Source organism: Tiliqua scincoides, chromosome 2 (genome assembly GCF_035046505.1).
Source record: "Tiliqua scincoides isolate rTilSci1 chromosome 2, rTilSci1.hap2, whole genome shotgun sequence".
Taxonomy (NCBI): Eukaryota; Metazoa; Chordata; class Lepidosauria; order Squamata; family Scincidae; genus Tiliqua; species Tiliqua scincoides.
In genome coordinates this window covers 6,024,726-6,044,222 of record NC_089822.1, presented here as the reverse complement: position 1 = coordinate 6,044,222, position 19,497 = coordinate 6,024,726, and the positions used below count along the sequence as shown (strand labels likewise).

General features: G+C 45.7%; 1 protein-coding gene across 1 annotated transcript in view; it reads left to right on the top strand.

Moving 5' to 3' along the window:
• LOXHD1 (lipoxygenase homology PLAT domains 1) overlaps window positions 1-19,497 on the top strand; it is a 150,939-nt gene that overhangs the window by 45,716 nt on the left and 85,726 nt on the right. The window contains exons 10-14 of the mRNA XM_066617852.1: window positions 2,666-2,826; window positions 4,182-4,268; window positions 10,395-10,530; window positions 14,044-14,198; window positions 18,661-18,821. Of these exons, the coding sequence (XP_066473949.1) occupies window positions 2,666-2,826; window positions 4,182-4,268; window positions 10,395-10,530; window positions 14,044-14,198; window positions 18,661-18,821 (700 nt within the window). The remainder of the gene's footprint in view (window positions 1-2,665; window positions 2,827-4,181; window positions 4,269-10,394; window positions 10,531-14,043; window positions 14,199-18,660; window positions 18,822-19,497) is intronic.

The window sequence follows — 19,497 nt, the reverse complement described above, 5'->3', positions numbered from 1 at the left end:
TTCTTTGTACCTGCTTAGTCTTGTGCATTTCAGAGACTACGGTCCAAACCCTACAAACAGGATAGTAATTTATTTAGCTGTATATTCTGGTTTAAAGAACTGAACTGAAGATTACAAGGTTATTGAATAAAAGTACATGGTGATTAACCATTCTGTAAAATGGTTCACCATGCAGTAAAAATCCCAAACCTGCATGGTGGGGTTAAAAAAAATGATTATGATGATGATAATAATGATAATAACAATAACCTAATTTTTTAAAAAGAAACATATCCTGCATGCTGAATAAAAATGCCAGTTCTGCAGAGACTAATGTCTCTGCACTGGTAACCAGGAAAGTTATTGGAGTCATGGTGAAAGTGAAGAAACCTCAACCTTGTGTGTACAGGTGATGGAATAAGTGAATTCTGCGGTGGGATTATTAGAAGAGGGCTTCTAATATTGTAGTGCCTCATAGAAATCTCTGGTGTGGCCGCATTTGAACAATTTTTTAAAGTTTGATCACCCTATCTCAAGAAGGATATCAAACAGCTGGAATAGATGCAGGAAAATAAGCAATCACAATGATTAGGGGATCAAAGCACCTTTTGTAAAAGGAAGGGCTAAATTGTTGTGTATTGTGAGTCATGGCAGAAAGTCCACAAAACGGGGAGCATAATGGCCATTTCATAAAACTACTCATGATGTTAAGGAACTGGATGAAAAAAAAATGTGAGAATGCAAACCCCTGCTAATTGGGTAAGAGGCACTTTTTCAAGCGGGTGCTCCTTTTTTTTTTTAGCAGGGGGAGAGTAACTGGCCCACCTCACCCCAGCACTGTCTGTTCTAGTGGCTGTCTGCTGGTATTCATTTGCATCTTTTTAGATTGTGAGCCCTTTTGGGACAGGGAGCAATTTAGTTATTTGATTTTTCTCTGTAAACCGCTTTGTGAACTTTTAGTTGAAAAGCGGTATATAAATACTGTTAATTAATAATAATAAATTGATTGGCAGTAAATTCAGGACTCCGCATGTACTTCTGCAATCAATGCATGTGCTCTACTACTAAGCTACAGCTCTTTTCCATGCTGTTATCTTAAGGTGCAGGCACATTCACCTAATCAATCAATCAATCAATCAATCAATCAAATGTCTAGAGTGCCTACTGAAACGAGGTGCTGTACAAAACTAAAGCCAAAATAAAACACACCTTGTGGTGAGATTTTTCTTGTTCTCCTGTTTCTAAAAAAAATTACCATCTAATATCAACCTTAAGAGTTTTCTAAGTGTTAAACAGGAGATTCCAGTTATGTCCTGCATCACTGTGGACTCCAGGATGTCCATTATCCTCAGCAGTAACGGATGTTTCAGAAGCAGTCAGTTGCATAAGGCTTCTAATTAACCAGGGAAATTCATACTGTCTCTCCTGCATCAGTACAATAAATGTTTTTAAAATTGGTTAAGGCTCTGAATAATCAAGACACATTTGTTGAGAACAGTGTGTCCTGTTTAAGAAGCAATTCCACTGAAACCAAGCTTATTATGGCAAGCTTTACTCAATGTTACAACCACTTTATTTCTGCAGCACAGTCCATTCAGCGAAAGCATTTATGACCTATACACTGCCATATTATCAACCCTGATTGTTATTGACAGTGTAATTCCTTTGTGGCTGTTGGATATTAAATGGGCAGGAAGCAGTGGCCTTGAGTAATTGGTAACCTTTAGCTGCCATACAATGGGATAAACTTGTATTGTCATCTCACCCTCCTGCTTGCCTGGGCAGGAGCATTCCTTACTGTCCCTCTGCTAGACCTCTGTCCAAATTAATTTTCAAATGGTCATGGTGACTAGTCTTCTTGTGAGAGGCCCAGGGCTTTTCCAAGTCATGGGTAGTTTTGCACAATAACTGTGCTTCTTGTAGCTCAATTGTTACAGTGCATCACTTTGTATCCCAGCCTCTTTCTATGGACCTCAGGGCAGGGTGTCTCATTTTATCCTTACAAATCTGAAGTGGGTTAGACTGAGGTCTGGTTTAGTAGTCAACCTGTATCTGGGCTGTACCATTTCAAACTAAAGGTGAACATGATTGAATGTATCTCCATGCAATTAAAAAAAAAATCCCATTATACAGAAAACTAGCTTGTCAGGGAGATGAATTCTAGCCTAGCCATCTCCCACACTTGCTAGCCTTCTATGTGCAGGGGATTTTTTGGACGGGTGAGTCCAGTGGTACAGCCCAGACACAGGTTTACTGCCTTTGTGAAAACTAGTTCTGATAGACAGTGGCTTCCCCCAGTGTCACCCACTAAGCTTCATGGGAGAACAAAGGTTTGATCACAGTCTTCCTGTGGGTCCAAAGCCCCACACACTATCCAGTGTACCACACTATTATAAGAGTTACAGGTCCCTTACCTCACATTTGTGGTACTTCAAATCTTTAGTGGCACAGAAAAGGCATTTCCTATTGTTGTTAGGGATATGTAGCTACTAGCATTGGGCTGTGACTAGCATGAATGTGGTGCTATGAAATGTATGTTTTTATTAATTGTACGGAAATTGTTTCTCAGCGCTGCAAAAGATGGTGGCCATGTCTGATTCTGGTATTTCGTTTGTTTGATTTTTCTCTGTGTTGCTCCTTTATCACTAGTATGACTGGCTTTTCAATGATCTAACTTTTCTTGTAGAAAATCCTTGGTCACTATGGATATGGACAAGTGACATGAGGGGTGCTGGGACAGATGCCCCCATCTACCTTCAGATTTTTGGTGACAAAGGAAAGTCAGATGAAATGAAACTGGATAATAACTCAGATAACTTTGAAGCTGGACAGACTGACAAATTCATGGTATGGCTTCCTAGCTTTCAAAATACCTGTATTCTCCATAAACAAAATTGTGAACCTTCACTTACATGAGATTTAATCCCAGGTTTTACATGTTGTTTTCAGTAACTACTAATTAGACTGCAGAGAAAGTTGAATCAGCATCCTGTTGATTCTTGGAAGTTAATGTGGATTAAATCGTTTTACTAAAAAAGGCAAATAAACCTGATAAGGAAAAAAAAAGTAAAGCTAGGGACGTCACTGAAAATGGTACTTTCTTGGCTTGGAATATGATCTTTAGGCTTGTGATACTCTTCTTAAATAACAGATGAACATTTTAATCCCTGAATTCTTCTCCAATCCAGGTGTTAATCTGAGTCAGAGAAATTCCCTCATACCTTCCCATCAGGCTTTTCTAAAAAAAAGTTTTTGTTAAATGTTTGTAACACAACACAAACATTACAGCAAATAAGGCAAAAGTGGGGAAAATCAATAACTAAAGAAAAAAGTCTTATACAGAGTCAACTGAAATGGGGGGGTGGGTAAACCACCACCACCCCCTCCCCCTGGCAATTGAAAGTTTAAGTGAATAAAGCAAACAAATCAGTACAGGATTCCTGTACTGTAGAAATAATACCAGGTTCAAATAATACCAGGTCCTCCATTCATTGATGTATGAATGGACAGTAGTGGCTTTTCTAGCTTTGTGAAAAATTGATTTGTCTATTAGAAGAGCTCTTTGTATCCCCAGACTCCAACCTTGTGGAAGTTTCCAGACAGTTCAAAAGTAACCCAGAAGGGCCACTGTATCAGAAAACTTCAAGACCATGGCCAAAACCAGATTAGTATGGGGGGAAAAACAGCCAAAACTGATGATAGGACCATGCCACAATACAGGAGTTAGGGAACCTTCAGAGATATTGCATCTTCAACAAACAGGTTGTTCCAGAACCACTTTTCAGAGCGCAATACCATAGTCTTCTGAGACTGAAGGATGCCCATGATGAACAAACAGGTGTCAATTTTTGTTTTCAGTAAGTGAAGTTGTTTGTCTTGTAAGCAGGAAGTACAAATTTAGTCTTTATCAGAGATCCAGAGTGGAGCTCCAGATGAAAAACAGCATCATTTCCCATTGAGCCTGATACATATTCTCCATAAGCTCCAGAGAAATGAATGGGAGCTATGGAATATCACTGCTCTGCTATTCTTGTGCAGTTCCCATTCATGTCAGTGGAGGTTGCACAGGGGAGCTTTCCACTGCACATTGCTGATCTTGTACAGTTCCCATTAAGTTCTCTGGGGTTTGCACAGGAGAACGTTTTGGTAGATTTGACCCATATGAAAATGTTATGATGGACATTTTTACACTTTTTGTGCAGATTGAGCTCCCAGATCTGGGTATACTATATAAGATCCGAATATGGCATGAGAAGCGGAGCCCATTTTCTGGTTGGCATCTAAACAAAGTAAGTAGCTGGTGGGATGGATTATACTACTAAGGGCGCAATCCTAACCGGCACATAGGCCAGCATAAGTCCCCCGGGAGGGTTGCAAATGTGCTGTAAAGCGTGTTTGCGCCTCCTTGGGAGGAAGCCGCGTCGGTGCATGTAGATGCACCTCTTCCTCGTCACCGCTTGTGTCAGCACATCCGCACTAACACAAGCAGCAACAATAGGCATGGGGGTTCGGGTAGGAGGCGGGGGGGGCGTTTCTGGGCGGGGAAAGGTGGGCAATGGGCGGCCCCAGGGGCGGGCGCATGGGGAGCCGGGGCAGGGCTGGGACCCGGCAGTTATGCTGGATTCCAACCCCCGTCCCTGCCGCTCTGCTCTCCTCAGACTTGGCTGAGCTACTGGCTGAGCCGCTGCAGCCAACGAACCTGCACTGGATACAGCACAAGCCTCCTGGCTTGCCTGCTCCAGCGCAGATTTGGATTGTGCCCAAAGTGTAGATCAATTGCAGATTATCATAAGCAATAGTAAATCTCTCTCTCTCTCTCTCTCTCTCTCTCTCTCTGTGTGTGTGTGTATATGTATATTTATATGTATATTTTAATGAAAATAATATTTTATTCACAATTCACAATTTTATTCTGCCATCCGTTAATATAATTGTCACTAACAAATATGACAATGTTGAGTCAACATAAATAAAAACCAAATGTTAATATCTTCAATAAATAGCATTGTTTTCAATTATTACTATTGCTACCAATATATATATATATAACATTATTACAATTAACATTAGAACAATACACCCATAAGTGAATGCTCGTGCCTAGCCTTGGCAACCTTGCTGCTGTCTCACCTGAAGTGTTCAGATCAGTTCATGCACTGGTGACATTGAGATGGGCAGCCCAATCCTATCCCATGCTGGCGCAGCAGGGCTGTACAACCCATGCCGTATTTGCTCCCTTACCCTGTGCCAAGCCTGAGCCTGCCCAGCGGGGCTACTTGGATCAGCAAAATCGCTGGTGCGATCAGCAAAATCGCTAGCGCGAATCCAAGTGGCCCCATGCAGGGCTTTTAGGCTCACGAGGGGGAATAGAATTTGGTGGAGGCCATCTCTGTTGTCCCCATCCCTTCCACACGTGAATCACCCGATCCCTGCATGCTCCCACCTCGAAATATCCCCTCCCCGCCTCTGCTCTGCCCTCCTCCCACTCCTGTACCACACAGAGCAGCTCTTATTTGCTCCAGCGGTTGTAGGTATGGATTGGGCACCGGTGGGATGATGCAGGTCTCCCTGCCAGTGCTGCCTACTTGCAAGTCATCACAAACATGCTTTACTGCACATTTGTGACAGCTAGTGTTGACACAGCGCTGCAATAGGATTGGGCCATCGTTTACTTAATGTGCTGTACCTTTGCTAACTTTTCAGAAACTGCAATTACTGCATAATTTGGCAGCCCGTGTGGTGATAGGGGTGAGGCAATTGGACTCCGTTGGACCACTTCTGTTCCATCTGCACTGGCTGCCGTTTCGTTTCTGAGCGCAATTCAGAGGGCTGATTTTTACCTTTAAAGCCCTCTATGGCTTAGGGCTAAGGCTGCCTTCTTCCATATGAGACAACCCATCCCCTCAAGTCATCTGGGGGCACTAATCAAGTGCCACTAGTTTCGGAGGCTCAACTAGCAGCACCAGGAGGGAGGGCCTTCTCTATAGCAGCACCTCAGTTAAGGAATTTCATCTCTACTGAATTAGAAGTGAAATCCATATTGGCCTTCCAATAGAGGCATAAGACTTTTCTATTCTGGTTTGCCTTCTCCTTTAAAAAATTCTAAGCTGGCTGTTATTATGGTTGTGCTTAAAGACTATAAAACAATTTGGTGGAGGTTTTTGTTTGAAGAATGAAAATTGAGACAGTTCAGGATGACAACTGCTGTAACCGTTGTCAAATTTTGTTGCTGAATAACTCTCTAGTGGTCTGCATATCAGTCCCACTCCAGGTAACATGCAGAATGGACTATAGAAATGTCCTTTGCCTTCTTTCACTATGCGGCCATGTGTAATAGCAATGACAAATCACCATTTACTTTTTAATAAGGTCGCATTGCTCATACATCTGGGCTTTGGGGCCTCTAATATGATTTGATAGGTTTCTACCCTCTTTTCTGCTGCCTGGATGTTTAGAGGATCTAAGTGGGGGGTCAGTAAACCATGAAGCATTGCAGATGTACGCTGGTTCCAGACATTCATCCGTGCAGTCATTCCTACCTCATTAGTCTTGATTTGCTGTCACTTTCACTCCCAGAAAAAAAGAATGATGTCCACCCACAGAGCAGTCCCTACTTAATCTCCATCAAAAGGGTTCTTAGTTTGGGTAGAACATTGGGACTACAATCTGATGCATACTTACATGGGGCCATATCCTATTGAACACAATGAGAATTTCTTCTGAGTAAACAATGGATAGGATTGTGCTTCATATCAATCAGTTAAAAGCTTCTTACAGTACAATTCTGCGCACATCTAATCAGATAAGTCTCTGTGTTGAATGAGACTTATGGCCCAGTTAAACCTAAGTTCTCCTGCAGTGATACAGCAGCACCAGCATGGCTTCCACTGCATCCGACAGGGGAATTTCGGCAACTGGAGATCTCCCCTGAGTAATTAGACATTAGTTCCCTTGCCCCGGGGTAAGCCCTAGCTTGGGTAGGATTGGACTAAAAATTGATTAAAAGTGGCCTGATTAATCAGGAAGAAGATTTTTAAAAAATGTTTAAATTATTTTTAGCACAAATTTTTACAAAAATGATGGATGGCAGATATGACCTTAGAAAGAGGCAGTTGCCCTTCTTTCCTACACAAGTGGGAATGTTTCATTTTACAATGAGGCCTGATGTGACACAAAACAGGATAATATAAAAATGAACTACTGTTCTGTTTTGAACAATTATTTTATTGTATCCAGATTGGTGCAGATCTATTAATTCCTTGAGCAATCAGATGAAGGTAATGCCACTTGTTTTGTAGCAGTGGCAGTATAGTTTGGGTTACTGCTGGCTGGTAGCCGCCTTTTCTCCCTCCCAGTGTCTCTTGGAGAAATGTCCTGTCATCTGTGAAGAAGGCTGCTCTGTTGGGGGAGAGGGGATTTCAGACCAGCCTGGAGAAGAAAGGGGCAAAATGGTAAATCCTGTTTTGCCACCCCCTTTTTGCACCCCACATTCAAAATTTAAGCTGAAAGCTTTCTTGTGAACTTTTGGTTCAAGCCATATGATTATTAACTAAGAGGGCAATCTCAAGTGCTCTATCAGCCAGCACGACTTCCTTGCACTGGCCAAGGACTATCACAAATATACCACAAAGCATGTCTGTGATGACTCAGAAGTTGGGAGGTTGGCACAAGGAATTGGGGTGTTCTGAGGCAGGGGGAGGGCAGACAGCAGGCTGGCCTCTGGATGGGTCAGGCCTAGAAAGGAGGTGGAGCCAGGATCCAGCACTTAGGCCAGAACCTAACCCCCCTCCCAGGGGGCCCAACCTCACATCAGGCTACTTGGATCTGCGCCAGTTCTTTAATTGGTGCAAATCCAAGTAGCCCCATTCGGGCCACTGCCGTGTTACCTGGAGTAAGGGGAATAGATTTCCCTTGCCCTGGGTTGTGTTGGTGCCAACCCCAATCCTGTGCTGGATATAGCACATAAGAACATAAGAACATAAGAACAGTCCCACTGGATCAGGCCATAGGCCCATCTAGTCCAGCTTCCTGTATCTCACAGCGGCCCACCAAATGCCCCAGGGAGCACACCAGATAACAAGAGACCTCATCCTGGTGCCCTCCCCTGCATCTGGCATTCTGACATAGCCCATTTCTAAAATCAGGAGATTTCGCATACACATCATGGCTTGTACCCCATAATGGATTTTTCCTCCAGAAACTTGTCCAATCCCCTTTTAAAGGCCAGCTGCCCTGCCTGTTCCAGTGTGGGTTAGGATTGGCCTCTAAATTTTAGTTATTGGGATATGTCCCTGTTAGTCGTTTCTGTAGAAAACAATAAATATAACTGGACAGGAATAATGTAGGAATGTACGTGCTGGTCTGGCTTAGTATGAAGAAACTGACTTCATATGAGCGGCTTCTCACCAGAGGCAAATTTAGGGGCAGGTGAGGTGACCCACGTGACTGGCTGGGATACCAGCTTGGTGCCTTAAATATTAACATTTAAAAAGCTTCTGTAAGATCAGTGGAGATCAGAGGAAACACATTTGTTCATTCATATATTCATGCAAATTTGTTTATGTGATATGAATGAATGCAGACTGACAGATCCATGCATGCAAATTTTTTGTCTTCTATGTCAGGGATAAGACCAGGTACCCAGAGTATGGCATCTAAACCTTGAAGAGGGCAACAGGTGCAGTAAAACAAGATATTCAACAGTTGAACAAATGGACAGGGTGTGTGTGTCTGCGTAATTAAAACCTCACAGGGCCAAGTTTCAGTCTACACATGCAAACACAGATAATATAGCTCCCTTTGCTATAGAAAAGAGGTTTTAGGAGGGGGTGGAGCAGAGAAGTCATGGCAGAATTGCTTAATCCTTTCCCAACTCACCACATTTTCACTACCATACCCCATCCCCAAACTGAATCCCAGTTCCAGATGTCTCTGATGTGTAGTTTGGCCTACAGCTGCAGTTTTCAAACTCTCCAGGAGTTTGAAATCTGCAGTAAGTTCTATGTAAGGGAGGGGAGGGAGGCAGAGGGGGCAGGGGGAAGGCAGTGACGCGATCCCCAGGATTGCACCTCTCAGGGGGCTGCAGGGACTGAGGTGCACCCACCAGTCCTTGCAGCAGCCTTCCCAGGGTGCGGGGAGCCCTACATGAGCACCTCTAGGGCTCCCCAGGTCAGGGAAAGTGAAAGTGGAGAGATCACGCTCTGCCTCTGCTGAACCGGAAGTGGAGCGCAATTGCTCCACTTTCACTTTCCCTGACCTGGGGAGCCCTGCAGGTGCACCCCGGTCCCTTTAGCCCTGTCAGAAGTGAAAGTGGAGCAATCGCGCTCCACTTCCGGTTTAGCGGATGTGGGGCGTGATCGCCCCGCTTTCACTTTGGAAGCATCTGGGAGCCCTGCAGACAGTTGCACAGGGCTCCCTGCACCCCTGGGAGGCTGCAGGAGGCTCAGGTAAGTGGACCCAAGCCCCTGCAGCCCCCCTGAGTGGCAGGATCCTGGGGATCACGCTGCTGCCTACTCTCTGCCTCCTGGCTGCCCCCGCCCTGCCCCTTAAGAGTATGAAAGTATACAGAGTCATCAGCATGGGCATTCAAATATAAATTAGCTGTTGTCATGTACCCATGCTGATGCCCGGCTCTCTGTGAATCCTGAGAACAAGGAATCTGACAGCAGATTGAGGGCATAGTCCCAAAAGTGCCCAGGGCCAACACAAGTCCCTTGCGCTGGTCCATCATTGTCACAAAAGTGCTGTGAAACACTTTCACTCTAACTTAAATGGAAAGCGGCCGATGTGGAGCATGCTCAGTCAGTCTAACGAGTGAGTCCGCGCCGGCCAAGCTCAGCTGGCACTGGGGTTTGGTGGGGCTGTGGGAAGGATGGGAAGGAGGCATTTAGGGCCAGGGGGGGTGGGCAGGGCGGGCCCGCCCATGGGTGAGTGGGAGGTAAGCGAGTGGTGGGTCCAGGGTTCTGGCACTTATGCTGGATCTGACCCCCGTTCCTGGGCAGCCTGGGGCAGCTCCAGTCTACTCGGATCCGCTCAGATCTTTAGGTGGTACGGATCTGAGTAGCCCCATTGGGGCTGCTCCAACACAACACGGCTGTGCCAATTTCAGCCCCAAACCTGACTTGGTTGCAGGCAGGTCCACCTTCCTCCCTGCTCCAGGACAGGAATGGGCTGCCCGGTGACTTTTCAAGTTGCTAGACCTTATTCAGAGGAAAGAAAATATCATACAACATCCTAGTAATTAATACAGGCTCCCCTGCCTTATGATCTTCCACCTTGCCCCAGGGTTTTTAATTACTTGCATCATTTCTTTACCTTGAGCCTGTTTTTCATCCATCTGTCCATCCATTCATCTGTCCATTCATCCATCCATTGTTAACTCTGTCCATTTTGGTACCATTTTGTTTTAATTAAAGGTAACCCTTTTGAAAACCCTGACCAAAGAAAAGTACACGTTCAGGTGCAACCGTTGGCTGGATGTCAGTGAAGATGACAGAGAGACTGTACGGGAACTGCCCGCTGAAGGCCTACTAGTGACCGAAGTCCAGCCAGGTGAGAAGAAAAAGGTCCTTCTCCGGGTCCAGTGCAAAGTTGTTCTGTGGGCCCCTTCCCCCTTGAAAGGTCTTACCTCTTTTGGCAAATTGGAGACTTGGCTGATGTTCTTAACTTCTTTTAGGGCCCAATCCTATCCAACTTTCCAGCACTAATGCCCTTACATACATCATAGCATGTAGTACCTGCCCAACTAGCATGGCTGCATCAGCACTGGAAAGGTTGGAAAACCACTACCAAGATTAGGCTAGGTAGTCTGATTCCGTGAAGGTAGCTTCTTACCTACATAGCTCACGTTAGGGACATTGTTTTAAAGCATAGCCTGCCTGTCTGCAAATGATAAAGCAGGCCTGGTGTATCGCCATGAAATCACACCGGTGGGCATCCCAGATTTGGTGCTCATGCACCATGAACCCAGCTTAGAGTTGTGAGACCTGTTGTTGAAAGCATGATTTTGGCTGACATGAATCTGAGCCCTATCTGGTGGCTCCAGCCTGCTCATTGATCAGTATGCAGAAGAGAGCTGTTCCCGATATATTGTGGGAATGATTATAATTGCTAATGCTGTGATTAAAATGTCAACAAATCTTTGATGAAGTTTATTTTTAATCTACTGTGAAGAGGTTGACTGCAAGGAACTGCGTGTGTTTCCTAGTTGGGTGCTATCTGACAACTGCACAGTGAGCAGGCCAGCAGAGCAAGGCTTATGATGATTATGATGCTTCTGTTGTACATTTATGAACATGGCCAATCAGGCCTGTGCAGATGCAACATTGGGTAGTCCCCAGTCAGGCCCCAGGAGCGCAGGGGCCCAATGCATTTTTTTGCTCCCCTTCCACTTACCATCCAGCTTATGCAACTGCAGCTATGGCAACTAATGGAGTTATGTGCAAAGCATGGCACCTGGAAATAGTTGATGGTGACATGATGATGGCCTTAGGATTGTACCCTTAGAGGGAAGGCAAAGCTCTTTTAATCAGGCTAATGAATTTTATCTGAGTGGATCTGCACGTAACATATCTTTGATTGTCACCAGATCTTGCCTGAATTTCAAAGCAAATTTTGAGGTTTCTCCTCAGGCAAAACATCTGAGGATTTTGTGTGTGTGTGTGTGTGTGTGTGTGTGTGTGTGTGTGTGTGTGTGTTGGACAACCCTAGTGCAGGGTTCATAGTAGACATCACACGTTGAAGAGGATGTGAGACCACTTCAGGGAGATCTGGTGGTCACCTACTCTTGGAGAATGGAGGAAAAAGTATAGTTGCACTGAATTTTTGCCTGTGGAAAGTGTTGGAGCCAAAAGACTGGGAAACAAATCTACCTCTTGTTTTCTTTGGCTTTGTTTTGGCTTTTTGCAGCTCTGTCTGCTGCTGCCTTAGGACCAATTTATCAGGTTTATTTGAGCATTTTCCATTTTGACCCCAGCCATTTAGTGATCTTGTAATAAATACAATGACATCTTGGTGCCATGTAGCCTATTTTATTTGGCTGCATGGTGAGATCAGTGAGGATAAACATCGCCCTCATAGTCCTGCCGGCATGTGTGTTGGAACGCACATCCAAGAATACATCCATACCAAAATTCTGATGTATATCCAACTTTGCAACTGGGCTCATGCTTGCTATTTTTCTGGACTGAGCCGTAGCGCTTTCATTAGTGCAGTACAGTGCGACAAAACAGGGAGCATCAGCTTAGTTGTCAAGGCAACAAGGATGCACTCCCTCCCTTTTAAGAATATTCACAGCATTTTGAGCTCTTCCTGAAAAACTGAAGAAAATATGGGGAGCTTTTCAAAGGGCTCTAAAATGTTTGTGAAACTCATGCTGCTGGATTGATTCTGCACTAGGGAAAATTACCTTATGTCAGTCATGGCACAATCCTATGTGACCTCTGTGCTGGCAGTGCATACGCACCATTGGCACAGACTGGCGCAAATTTGCTGTAACAGACCACACCCCAGTGGCACAGCTAGAGGGGGTGCAAAGCACTAAGTTTTGCTGGGAGCTTCACCATGGCATGCAGGCAGCCCCTCCCCCACCCCTTCAGAGCCATTCTGGGCGGTGGGAGCAAAATGGAGGTGTATGCTCAGAAAGACTCCCAAAGGCTTCAGAACACCTTCTGGACACTACTGGAACACAGTCTCATTCAGAGGGTCTGGATTTCATAATCTGCAGGTTTTGGCATTTGCGGAAGTTCTGGGAACAGAACCCCTGCTGATGCCGAGGCACTACTGTAATCACTTGGTGAGAGAGACCAGCTCTTCCCCGACAAGTGAATGAAGTGGTCTCAGGGCCCACTGAGGGGCTCACTCTTTTCCTGTCGCCAAATGGTTCCCAAATTGCACCGTGAGGCACTTGCGGTGGCATTGAGGGTTACCTGCTGTCCCAGCAGGGAGACTACACCGCGCCAGGATTGGCATGGCAGAAGGAGCTCCAGCGTGTGAAAACTGTGAGCTGGGAAAAGCTCTCCTGTCTGTCCTGGCCCTCTCACAGCTGTTTGTGGAGGGGTTTTGGGCCTCTTGTAGCCCAGTGATGATGATATCACCAGTTACTTTTGGGATCCACTTGTACTGTTCTGGACGACGGTCCCAGCAGTTTGGGAGTAGCTGCTATAGCCCTTGGTTCAGGCTGCAGAGAATCATAATTCAGCCACAAACTGTCCACATGGCCTGAACCTTGGGAATCTCTTTTTCTTTTTGCTCCCCTCGCTCTCCTCCTCTTCCTGTCGCTTCCTGCCACTGTCAAATCCCAGGTTCTTCAACCCCAGTTTCTTCTGGGTAACCCTCCTGCTTCCCCTGCATCCCTCCTCCTGTTCTTTCTTGCAACAGTGAGTCTCTTTTTTCTGGTTTTCCTCTCTTCTCTCTGTGTACATAGCAACTGCTTCCTTTTAGGGCCTCGTCACCTGAATGGCTGAGAATTGCTTTTATTTTGATCCCCTTCCCTGCTTTTGTAAAATTATCCCCACAATAAGAGTTTGTTTTGTTGCATCTATCTTCTCTCTTCCTTCTCTACTGAACCATTGAGGGGTGCCATTGGCTGCCTCACAGGGTCTCAGCACACAAAATAGACTTCTCCCATATGCACATGTTAACACCTGTTCTGAAGAACACACCTGGTAGCAACAGGGTATAGAGCTGCCTTCCCAGGTGGAGCACTTGATGGCTCTGAGGGAATCTCTCTCTTTCATTGAATTCCTGGATTTTACCCAGTATTGATGCAACATTGTGATGGAACAAGTGTCAGTGTGAGGGCTCTGATCAGTGTGCTTTTATGAGACCCTGCATGCACATTTTACTGTTGTTTGGCATCTTTGCTAGGTTTTATATTTCTTGGGGGGATAACCGTACTTGAAGTACTGGGTGTATAAAAGCCAATCGTACATCAGCAGAATTGCCTATGGGAACCATGAACCATGAAGCGGAACACTCCGGAGCGACTGTGCTCAGCTATATGGAAAAAGCCGTACATCTTTATTGATGGAATTGGGGTTTCTTTATTAACTTGTGCCTTTGCAGTGACAAAGTACCGGGTGACGGTGTACACTGGGACGGTGAGTGGAAGCGGGACAGATGCCAAGGTCTTTGCTTGCCTCATTGGAGAACAGGGAGACACAGGGGATCGACTCCTTCACAACTGCTTGAACAATTCCGATAAGTTTGAGAAGGGCAATGTAAGTTGACACATGGCCCTGTGGCTGTTTAACTGTAAACAAAAGTGTAGTGGGTCGAGAGAGGGTCCACCTGAATCCTTTACTCTGGAATTGCCATCCACAGTGGTGTACCACGCTACCCTGAGACCCAGGGCAGTGACGTCACTTCTGGGTTCTCCCCGGACGGAGGGAGCACGCGCTGCAGCTTTGTGTCATACCCATTCCTTCTCCTGTGGAGACTCCCCTTGAATGCGCAGTCACCAACTCCCCCCCCCCCCCCGCAGAGAGCTGAGAGCTGCCTGGAGTGCCGTGGATGGGAGGATTCTCTGCTACTGCCTGCTGCCTGGTAAATCTGTGTCTGGCACCCCTCACCTCTGTGGCACCCAGGGCACCTGTCCTGTCTCGCCACACCCAAGATACACCCCCTGGCCATTCATCTGTGGCGAATGAAGCAGGGGATAGGGCAGGGGCAGGGCTAAAGAGTGGCCCACACAAGGAGGACACCCCCCCCACCAGCCACTGAGAAGGAGCAGCACAGTAACAGGCACCTCCACTAACCATGGGCAGTTGCCCCAACAACACCACAAGTGCACACGCACACATGCACAATATGACATAAGGATGCCACGCTACCTCCACCTCATGTAGGAGCTACATTTGACCTAGACTGGCACATTTTTTTTTTACAAAGCACCATGTCTCTCTCCCACCAGTAACCTGTCCAGCCCATAAGAACATAAGAACAGCCCCACTGGATCAGGCCATAGGCCCATCTAGTCCAGCTTCCTGTATCACACCGCGCCCCACCAAATGCCCAGCACCTCTATGCCCTGTATTTTTAACTCTGTATTTTCAATGGTGACTGAGCTAGGTGCTACGTGACCCAGCTGAAATTGGCTTGTGACCCACCTAGTGGGTCCCGACCCACAGTTTGAGAAACGCTGTTCTAGCATGTCTTGAGGATAGGACAGGGTCTATTGATATTTCTAAGGGCTCCTGTGCCTTAGGTAGCATCTGGTTTTCAGTTTTAGCTTGTTTCCTCTTCAGTGTAGTTAAGGGATTACTGATGAATTGCCCCTCAGTTTTTGTTCCCCATTGGGGGAGGGGGTTAATTATAGTGAAATATCACTACCTCGCAATAAAAGAAAAGAATCAATATAGGGAATAGGAGCTGACTCAATGGGGGCAATTCATCACGCGTCCCTCAGCCATCCCTCAGTAGCAATAAGATGCGCTGAACTGACAAGGAGGAAACATTAATTAATGCTGCTGGAACCTTTGCTGAAGAGGATTTACTTGTGAGTAAACATTGTAGAAGGACATTTCTGGATAAAAGAGAGTTCTATTGAGTGCTGTGTGGAAATTCCACTTTAATTACACTGCCTGCTGACTGTGGAACAGCAATGCCTCAGCAGCACTGAAGGGCCATAGAGGGGAAACAACCAGAGACAGAACATTCCAGAGAGTAAGTCCCATTAACTATAAAGGGACTGACTTCTGAGTAGGCAGGCAGGCAGGCAGGCATCCTCCTGGGTGCTGAGGGGATATTTTTGTAAGGTATATTTTTGTATATGAATGACTGTGGATTGTTGTACATTAAAAAAAAAAAGACCTATCCGGAAAATAAAACCTAGTGTTTTTTTTTTAAGCCAAATATATATATATAAGACAGTGTCTTATTTTAGGGGAAACACGATATGTAGTTGTCAGGCAGCCATTTGTAGTGTCAGATTTTGTTTGTTGTCATAGAATCACAGAATGTTAGAGTTGGAACACCCCCCATTCTGTGCAGGCAACAACTTCAGCTTCCCTGGTAGGTGGCTGTCCAGTCTCTGCTTGAACACCTCCAATGAGGAACACCTCCAACTGCACAAGGCAGACCTGTCCAATGCTCTTACACTTAGGAAATTCTTCCCTACGTCTAACCTAAATCTGTTTCCCTGTAGTTTCAACCTATTTATACTAGTTCTGCCCTCAAAAGCCACAGACAGCAACTTCTCCCCTTCCTCTGTGTGACAGCCCTTCAGATACTTGAAGACAATTACCATATAATCTCCTTAGGGCACAATCCTGCCTTTGGACTGATGCAGGTCCCTTGTGCCGACCTGGGAGTGTTGCAAAAGTGCTGTCAAGCACTTTTGCGCCACTCTGAGGGGAGATAGGCCTGCGCACGGATATGTGCTGGCCTGTCTATGCCGACACAAGCCCAGTAAGTATGCGTTGACTGAGTTCGGCTAGTGCAGGGGTATGGGGTGTGTGTGGGGAGGATGGAGAAGAGATGGAGAGAGGCATTTTGGGGCAGGGGAGGATGGGTGGCGGGCAGTCCTGGGGGGGCAGGTGGGGAGCAGGGGGCAGGGCCAGAATCCAGCACTTATGCCAGATCCTGACTGCCTAAGGCAGTCCCAGGCTGCTCAGGTTTACGATACCTCATCAAGTGGCACAGATCTGACTAGACCCATTGGGGCTCCTGTGGCTCTCCCCGGGGTAAGGGGAATAGTTTCCCCTTGCCTCGGGCTGAGCTTCAGACAGCCCAAAACTTGTGCTGGATGTAGCGCAGTTCTGCTGGCCTGCCTGTTCCAGTGCAAGTTAGGACTGTGATGCCCGTGTCCTCATCTCCAGGCTAAACCTATCAAGTGCTTTTAACTGTTCCTTATAGGACTTTGTTTCCAGATGCCTCACCAGCTTACTTGCTCCCACTCCCACTTATTCATGTCCAGTTGAAAATGGGATGCCCAAAATTGGATGCAGTATTCCAAGTGGGGTCTGACTGGTGTGGAATAGACTTGGAACCATTTCTTCTTATCATCTGGACTCTATGCTTCTGTTAATGCAACTTAGTACATGTAGTTTCCCCTTACTCTTTGGTAGGGTGCGGACATGATTACTTCTCCTAGTCTCCTTCAGAACAGATATCTAGACATTAAGAGACCTCCTAACAAAGAGTTCATGTCCACCAACCATTCTAGACCAACAATCTCCCAAACAAAGGAATGACTGGCAGCCTTAATGATATACAAGTGGGGCCTCAGTGTCCGTGGGGGATTCGTTCTCAGACTCCCTGCAGATACAGAAAATCACGGATAATCGAATCCATGATTTTCAGCCCCTTTCTCACTTCGAAGGAGAGCAGAGCTGCTTTCTGAAGCCCCTAGAAGCAGCACACATCCACCTGCTGCCTCTGTGGGCTTCAGAATGGCCCAGAGAGGTGGAAAAAAAAAATGCCCCTTTGAATTCCAGAAGGAAACCTCTGTAGGGCTCCCCGGGCTTCAGAATGCCTAACATGGCGGAAAAAGTCACTTCTGGTTACCCTTGGGAAATTGGAAGTGGCATTTTTTCACCTCTCTGGGCCATTCTGAAGCCCACAGACGTAGCCAATGGACACATGCTGCCTCTGTGGGCTTCAGAAAGCCCTTTGGAGGGAACCAGAGCTGCACCCTGGTCCCCTTCGGAGGGCTGAGGTGGAGTCAATTCTAGCTCAATGCAGGAGCATGCATTAACCCAGAACTGCGGATGAAAAATCTGCAGATAAACAGGCTCTACCTGTATTACCACTAGCAAGGAGCAGGGAGAGCTGGGGAGAGGAAGTCCCATTTGAATTTTCTGCCTCAGGTACCAAAAATGTCTAGACCTTGCAACATTTTCCGTGCTATTGGTACATCATTGCTTGCACTGGACAAATGTTTTCAGAAGGCAGCTTGACTCCAAAGTTGTGCAAAATAGGAGAATTGGGGCATCGGAATTCAAATGCACATCAATCTGTCACCGAAAAGAGGAAATAATAGGAAAATCCTTTTATAACAATCAAGTAAGGAAGGTGCCCAAAGGCAATATTGATGAATGCCCTGTGAGACTGGCTTATCATTCAATGGGCCATTCCACCCTAGCTGGACTCTTGGGTGTATGTGGGAGTATAAACCCTTCGCAAATAACCCTGTTTGTTCTCATGCATGTATACTTGTTAATGCCACAACCTGTTATCCAGTTGTTTAAATGGAAAGCAAATGAGCAATCCTTGATGACAACATTAAAGTACCTTTGCATGCCCTTGGCATATTTGTCATTCAGATGTTGCAGAATGAACAATCCCCTGATCTTCTGTCTGTGCAGCCTGACTTTCCATCCAAAATCTAGTTTTTAATTTAGATAATATGCAAAGTGTTTTCCAATCCATATCTCATTTGGCTTGATTCTGGGGTAAAATTACCATAACTACCTCCAATAATTTTATATAGCATTTTTTTTTAAAAAAAGCTTGCTGATTATTGCCCTCAAAATACTATTATGAGGCTGGCCATAATTCTTTCCCTTTCACGGATGATAGAGCTGAGACGGTTGTCACAGTAAGACCACAGTAGAAGCAGAACTTGAGCTCATTTCTTCATTATCCTACTGGAGGTCTGGTCAGTGCCTATCTACCGAAGCCTATCTTCTTGATCCTGCTGTCTTCCATATTAACTCTTCTTTTTTTTTCCTTCTGCTAAAGGCCGATGAGTTCATCATTGAAGCTGTCAGCCTGAAACAGGTGAGAAGGGTGAGGATAGGTCATGACGGCAAAGGAGGAAGCAGTGGCTGGTACCTTGGCAAAGTGATAGTGAGGGAAGATGGACAGCCAGAGAGTGAGGCTGTGGAGTTCCCCTGCTACAGGTACTAGAATAATTAGGTTCTGAAGTGCTCTATCAAATTGGCTGAACGTTCAAGACCTCAGGCCACCCTTTTGTTCCCTGCACCTTAACACCTGAAGCAGGACCTTTCTTTCCCTCCAGTTGTTCCTCCAAGAGAGAAAATTATAGCAGCAAAAGCAGAAGATCCATCAACCACCCTTTAGCCCAAAGGCCTGGAACTGAACATCTCATCTTTGCTGTCCTATAGGATGGATGCTGTTGAAAAGGAGAAATCCCCTGATCCCATCTTAGTCTCACAGAGAGTCTCTCACACACACATACACAGAGAAAGAGAGATTTAAAAAGAAGTAGTTGACTGTTAAAAGGAAGCCATAGCTGAATAGTGGAACCCATACTTTCCATGTCTGAGGCCTGAGGTTTGGCATGGAGAGGGTGGAACCATAATTCAGTAGCAGAGCAGGCTTATTTTATTAAAAAATGCATTTGCTCCTCTTTGATGAAAGCCTCCCCCAAACAGCATGCTAATTTAAAAGAAAATCTTAAAAAACCAATAGCATAAACAGCCAATTAGGGAGGTCCAAACCTCCACAGCCTATATTTTACACCATACACAACCACTGTTCAAGAGGGTTTGTGTACGGCTAACCTGTTCACACTCACATAATCCCACACATTCAGTAACTATGGCTAGTGCGTCT